The 7,454-nt window shown below is 36.7% G+C and overlaps 1 protein-coding gene across 2 annotated transcripts in view; it reads right to left on the bottom strand.

Moving 5' to 3' along the window:
• Positions 1-7,454, bottom strand: part of pdgfd (platelet derived growth factor d) — a 37,330-nt gene that overhangs the window by 7,945 nt on the left and 21,931 nt on the right. For both annotated transcript variants that reach the window (XM_016252462.1, XM_016252463.1), the window contains exons 4-5: positions 519-572; positions 93-288 (exon numbers count right to left, since the gene is read on the bottom strand). In XM_016252462.1, coding sequence (XP_016107948.1) covers positions 93-288; positions 519-572 — 250 coding nt within the window. The remainder of the gene's footprint in view (positions 1-92; positions 289-518; positions 573-7,454) is intronic.

Below are 7,454 nucleotides of genomic sequence, written 5' to 3'. Positions count from 1 at the left end.
GTTTGTCTTTCTGGTCGGTTTCGTAAGTGCTTTGTATGTAGTTGTGTGTGTGTGTGTGTGTGTGTGAGTGAGAGAGAGAGAGAGAGACTCACGCTTGTGTTTGCGGTCGGTGTGGAAAGTTCGTGGTCTGTAGTAGTGTGTGTGTGTGTAGAGCTGCTCCAGGTCTTCCTGCCAGGTGAAGGGGTTCATGTGTCTCAGTAACTCCTCCACCGTGCTGACGCTGGCGATGTCGTTGTCCAGCGTGCTCGCAGACAGCGGTGCGTCCGTCCCAGAAACCTCCCTGAAATCCTACAGAGACACAGACGTGAGACGCAGGCTGTAAAATCTCACTGTCCTGCAACATAACCTCTCTGTATCACTGTATGCGACAGAGCAGCGTGAACATTCTGCTAAACATCTCCGTTTGAGATTTACGGAATAAATCATGCTATACGGGTTTGATTTTGATATTGGCTTTTTAATTGGATTTCAGTGGTCAAACAGCACGTTTAATCCTTCTAGAACTGTGTAATACTTACTGGCATCACTGTAACTGCTTCCCAGTTGGTCAGAGACGCGAGAGGTGCGCTCTCCTGAAAAACAGACCAAGATTTCAAACTAACTTCATTAATTTTCCACAGAAAATTTTAATATCAGTGTCAGGGAATAATATCAGGGAAATCTGGGAAAGTCATTATCTTGTATATTACAACTATCATTGGTATAAAAATATTTTTGTTAATATGCAAAATAATTTACAAAAATAAAAAATGAAAACTAACCTATAAACAGTGGTTGAAAAACTAAAATGAAATAAATATTGAGGTAGTTGATACCTTTATTTACGTAATTTTTTATAACAAAAACAATGACAAAACATGAATAAAACTAATATTTACTAAAATATGAAAATTACGATTTCCCCCCCTGCAGGTTACTTTAAGAACCTCCATATGCTGAACTAAAAACTATACAATAAAACCTATGGTTGAAAACAATATTAAAATGAAAAACCATAAGTATAGTTGTCCATACTAAAACTGCAAGCATTTTAACATTGAGAGACTAAAAATGAAATTTAAAATGTCTAAAAAATCTCAAGTAATAGAAATATAAAATAAAAACTAAACTCTAATTCAATAAACTGTTGCTGAAACGAACAAATAGAACTCACTTGAAAACATCCATATCCAGTGAACACACTTTTTTTTTTTATTTTGAAAGCTGAAATGAAATAATGCTAAATTAACACAAAAAAAAACGGTGGTTGAAACTAAAATGAAAAACTACAAGTATAGATGTCGAATATTGAATCATATTTGTTTCAGTAAAAGTATTTTAACACTGAAAGAATGACAAGTTTAACTATAATTTCTAAAAATATTCAAAATCTAAAACAAACAAATAAAACTAATTTGTATTTGAAAAGTATAACAACCTTGGTCTGAAGACTGACTTCTCAATTTTTCCCTGCAGTTTACTTTAAAGGGGTCATGAATTGAGAAATCAACTTTTACTTGAGCTTTTGATATATAAGAGGTCCTCGTACTAAAAGAATATCCTGCAAGTTTCAGAACTGAAAACGTCCTTGTTACTGAAATAAAAGCTTTTATTGACAGCAGGCCCAGCGAACGCCAGATCCTGGAATGTGCCTATAATAGACAGGTTAAACACCGCCTCCACAGAAGAATATCAACGCCTAATTCTGTAGCTCCGCCCACTGATTTGTGCAATAACATGAGTGGCGCTAAACCGGATCGAGCAACCAAGCAATAAACATGCCATTGAAGATCGCAGAATATTGTGCAGTGCCTGGTTGTGGAAGAACACAGTCGCTGCATAACCTTCCTTCGGATTCAAATATTAGGAATGCCGACAGAAATGGCGCAGAACACTAAATGTTATGAGAGTAAAAAATATTTGTACTATAGGTCACTATTGCTTTGTTAGAGAATGTCCTGATTATGTGTAACGTGTCTAACCAAAGTCACAGAAGGCTCCAATTATGAAGGACGCAGCTTGTCAAACAGACACACAGAAAGTTAGTTTACTATGCAAAACTATTATCCAATCATAGCAGTGGGCGTTTATTTCCAAGTCTCAAAACTAGGGTAGAAAATAGCCTATTGTTAGCCTTATTGATTTTGATGTTTTTGAATGTAAAAACCACACGAACGTCACAAGTGGACCTCAGACAGCAGTATAAAATAATTTAAAAAGCCAGTTCATTAACCCCTTTAAAATTTCTATATGCTGTGAACAGAGACACATTTTAAAAGCGGACATAAAATAACACAAATATGATCAAAAATTAAAAACTACTTTTAAAAATTCCTGTAGTTAAAAAATTAACCAAAATGAAAAAAAGACACTAAGTATTGTATAGTTCCCAAAATTAAAACAAGTATTAAAGGGTTAGTTCACCCAAAAATGAAAATTAAGCTGTGTTTTACTCACCCCCGAGGCATCCTAGGTTTGTATGACTTTCTTCTTTCAGACGAATCCAGTTGGAGATATATTAAAAATGGTCCTGGCTATTCCAAGCTCTATCATTCCAGTCAGCGGGTGTTGCAGTGCTTCAGTCCAAAAGAAGTGAAATAAAAAGCGCCCATCCATAAAAATAAAAAAAGTGTCTCACACGGCTCCGGGGGGTGAACAAAGGCCTTCTGTAGCAAATCGATGCGTTTTTGTAAGAAAAATATCCATATTCAAAACATAATTATCAATTTAATCTAGCTTGCGCTCACTGTTGTAAACGGAAGCAGCTCCATGAATTGAGAAATCAACTTTTACTTGAGCTTTTGATATATAAGAGGTCCTCGTACTAAAAGAATATCCTGCAAGTTTCAGAACTGAAAACGTCCTTGTTACTGAAATAAAAGCTTTTATTGACAGCAGGCCCAGCGAACGCCAGATCCTGGAATGTGCCTATAATAGACAGGTTAAACACCGCCTCCACAGAAGAATATCAACGCCTAATTCTGTAGCTCCGCCCACTGATTTGTGCAATAACATGAGTGGCGCTAAACCGGATCGAGCAACCAAGCAATAAACATGCCATTGAAGATCGCAGAATATTGTGCAGTGCCTGGTTGTGGAAGAACACAGTCGCTGCATAACCTTCCTTCGGATTCAAATATTAGGAATGCCGACAGAAATGGCGCAGAACACTAAATGTTATGAGAGTAAAAAATATTTGTACTATAGGTCACTATTGCTTTGTTAGAGAATGTCCTGATTATGTGTAACGTGTCTAACCAAAGTCACAGAAGGCTCCAATTATGAAGGACGCAGCTTGTCAAACAGACACACAGAAAGTTAGTTTACTATGCAAAACTATTATCCAATCATAGCAGTGGGCGTTTATTTCCAAGTCTCAAAACTAGGGTAGAAAATAGCCTATTGTTAGCCTTATTGATTTTGATGTTTTTGAATGTAAAAACCACACGAACGTCACAAGTGGACCTCAGACAGCAGTATAAAATAATTTAAAAAGCCAGTTCATTAACCCCTTTAAAATTTCTATATGCTGTGAACAGAGACACATTTTAAAAGCGGACATAAAATAACACAAATATGATCAAAAATTAAAAACTACTTTTAAAAATTCCTGTAGTTAAAAAATTAACCAAAATGAAAAAAAGACACTAAGTATTGTATAGTTCCCAAAATTAAAACAAGTATTAAAGGGTTAGTTCACCCAAAAATGAAAATTAGGCTGTGTTTTACTCACCCCCCGAGGCATCCTAGGTTTGTATGACTTTCTTCTTTCAGACGAATCCAGTTGGAGATATATTAAAAATGGTCCTGGCTATTCCAAGCTCTATCATTCCAGTCAGCGGGTGTTGCAGTGCTTCAGTCCAAAAGAAGTGAAATAAAAAGCGCCCATCCATAAAAATAAAAAAAGTGTCTCACACGGCTCCGGGGGGTGAACAAAGGCCTTCTGTAGCAAATCGATGCGTTTTTGTAAGAAAAATATCCATATTCAAAACATAATTATCAATTTAATCTAGCTTGCGCTCACTGTTGTAAACGGAAGCAGCTCCGGGCGGATGACGTATGAGGTCAGCTTTGCGCATGCAAAGAAGTGATGCACGCGGAAGCGCAGCGGAGAGATCAAAACAAAACAATGGTCATAAATTAGAAGTACAAAACAAGGATTTGTAAAGAAGAATGTTGGAGGATTTCAATATAAGCCAAGAGGAGACTGGTTTTCCTTTGCTAAAGTAAGGAAACTTTGCTTCCTTTGCTCCTGTTAACAAACGTTGGTTTTCACGAAACTCACCGGCGCAACGCTGAACTCATACGTCATGCTCCCGGAACTGCTTCCAGTGTACAACAGTGAGCGCAAGCTAGATTAAAGTGATTATTACGTTTGAAAATGGTTCTTTTTCTTACAAAAAACGCATCGATTCGCTTCAGGAGGTCTTTGTTCACCCCCCGGAGCCGTGTGAGACACTTTTTTTATGGATGGGTGCTTTTTATTTCACTTCTTTTGGACTGAAGCACTGCAACATGCCTCGGGGGTGAGTAAAACACAGCCTAATTTTCATTTTTGGGTGAACTAACCCTTTAAGAAAGACACCTTTAGCTAAAATTCTAAGACTAAAAGAAACTTCAATAAATAAAAATGAAATAAAAATAAACCCATGAAATAAAAAAATTTAACTAAAACTAACCAGAAATTAAGAAATTTGAGAACAGATTTAAAATAAAAATTTTCTAAGTGCAAAAGTCTGACATGCTCTGTTTTTCTCTGCAGTTTACTTTACAACCTCCATATGCAATGACAATACACTTCCCTGTGCTGCCACTCTCATTACATAAATCTGCTCCTGTGGCAATGCAAACAATAGAAGGAGGTCAGAGGTCGCGGGCGGTCTGTTATGATGATGTTTCCCATCAGAGATAACGCCTCTACAGCCTCTGATGTCTCACACACACACACACACACACAGAGAGAGAGAGCGAGACCTTCTGCTCGTGTCCTACAGAGACGTCCGGAGCAGAGCGGGAATGTGGAAATGTCAGGAATACCGCAGATTCAGGGAATTACACATGACGGATCAGGCCGAACAAACTGCCACCCCTGAACCTGAAGTCCAGCAGCTGCAGGGTTCAACCATGTGACTCTGTTTACTTTCTAAATATGGTCCTTGTGCAGGATTCATCAGTGCATGTTGTTTTGAAAGAAAAATAATCTTTCATCAAAATATAATAACTTGATCCACCTCTGAAACTACATTTCTGCTGACATAGAACCAGAAATGCACGAAAAGCCTATTATTCAGACTGAATGCACAATTTTAGAGCATCACAAGAATCAATTACATTTTCAAATATATTCAAATAGAAAAAAAAAGTTATTTTAAATTGCAATAATATTTCACAATATTACAGTTTATACTGTATTTTTGACCAAATCAAAATTCAATGCATTATTTCCCTCTGCATATTCAGTTAAATATTTAACTTAGATTAACTTTAAAGGGGTCATATTATGCTCTTTTACAAAATCTTGATTTTGTTTTGGGGGTGTACTAGAACAGGTTCTCATACTAGGTTGTTCGAAAAACACATTATTTTTCACATATTTTACATTATTACAACACCTCTCTCCCCAGTCTGGCATAAACGGTGCGTGTTGTGATTGGTTAGCTGGGCCAGTGTGTGCTGTGATTGGTTAGCTGGGCCAGTGTGTGCTGTGATTGGCAGCACTCGGCGCCTGGTCGGGAAATGTCATGCCCCTTACCACTGCGAGCTTCAGTGTAAATATTGCGTCAAAATCAAATCAATTTGAGTGTGATTTAAACCCGGATGATTGTAACCACTCTAAGTTCGTCTGCCTTGGGAAAGCTAGTCTCAGACATAGTGATAACACTCGTTGCCTTCTCTAGTGCAGCTCAACCAGGTCTCGTCCCATTCATCGATATTTGTGATGTCACAAATCCCGGGAAATATGCGTTGTAGTCCAAACGAGTCGTTCGTTGTAGTTTTTGAAAAGTGATTTCTGTTAAATAAAACAGCACCCCTTTAAGTTACATAAAAGTTAAATAACACTTTAAAACAGCAGAATGAAATCTGTGAAGTTGATTTGGGAATTGTGACATGGATTTTCTCCAAAGAACATTAATATATTGAATTCATTTCATGGCTAAAATGTTCTTAATTTAGGTCAACATGCCTTCGGCAGAACACAAATAAACATTTGAACTACAACTCTTTGTGCATCATTAGTTCAGGACAAAGAACATCAAAGATGCAAATCCTAAAAACATTCAAGGAAAGTTCTCTAATTATAATTAAAGACCTTGAACAAAAAGGCACAATTTTAATCTTCAAACATTCCATTAATCCCAAAAGTAAAGCTAAACAAACATCACTGTTGGAAACTGGACCGTATTTTACAAGCACATGAAACAACGCTTAAAGAAGGTCTATGAAACAAACAAACACATCATCTTCCTGTAGAGAAACTCTCCACATCTGTCTGTGCCATTAACGGACACCAATGGCTTTAAAGGAATAGTCATCCCAAAAAAATTAACATTTTCTAAAAATGTGCTCACCCTCAGGCCATCCAAGATCAGAATTAATTTGTTTCTTCATCAGATTTGGAGAAATGTAGCATTGCATCAGTGTCTAAGCAATGGATGCTCTGCAGTGAATGGGTGCCGTCAGAATGAGAGCTGATAAAAACATCACAATAATCCACAAGTAATCCACAGCACTCCAGTCCATCAGTTCACATCTGGAGAAGACAAAAGCTGAAACACAGCCAGCATTAAGATGTTTTAACTTCAAACCGTTGCTTCCGGCTAAAATACAAGTCCATAATCCATAATAACGCTTCCTCCAGTGAAAGTGAAAGAGTCCATCTCCTGTTGTCTCTCTGATCAAAATCCACCCACATTGGGGCTACACAATTAATTGAAAATATAATCATGATTACAATTAAGGATGCCAATTGCATAATAGTTCAAAGGCACAATTACGGAAAAAAAAAAGTCCACTTTATTCTGTGTGCTTAAGATGTGTGTTTTTCTTTCTACAAGTTATCTTAAGGTTTTTTTCCCATTGTTTTAATTTTAGATTTAGTATAACATTATAATACTATGCAATTTTTTTTATTTCAAGAAGAAACCAAACCAATGTATACTTGACATTTGAGACTTAAAGGTGCACTAAGTAATATGTGACCCTGGACCACAAAACCAGTCATAAGGGTCCATTTTTGAAATTGAGATTTATACATCATCTCAAAAAGCTGAATAAATAAGCTTTCCATTGATGTATGGTTTGTTAGGATCGGACAATATTTGGCCGAGATACAACTATTTGAAAATCTGGAATCTGAGGGTGCAAAAAAAATCTAAATATTGAGAAAATCATCTTTAAAGTTGTCCAAATGAAGTTCTTGGTGATGCATATTACTAATCAAAAATTAAGTTATAATAGATTTACGGTAGGAAATT

This window comes from Sinocyclocheilus grahami, unplaced genomic scaffold (genome assembly GCF_001515645.1).
Source record: "Sinocyclocheilus grahami isolate Dianchi unplaced genomic scaffold, SAMN03320097.WGS_v1.1 scaffold1110.1, whole genome shotgun sequence".
Lineage (NCBI taxonomy): Eukaryota > Metazoa > Chordata > Actinopteri > Cypriniformes > Cyprinidae > Sinocyclocheilus > Sinocyclocheilus grahami.
Note: the sequence above shows the minus strand (reverse complement) of the source record. Positions and strands in the feature narration are given on the sequence as shown.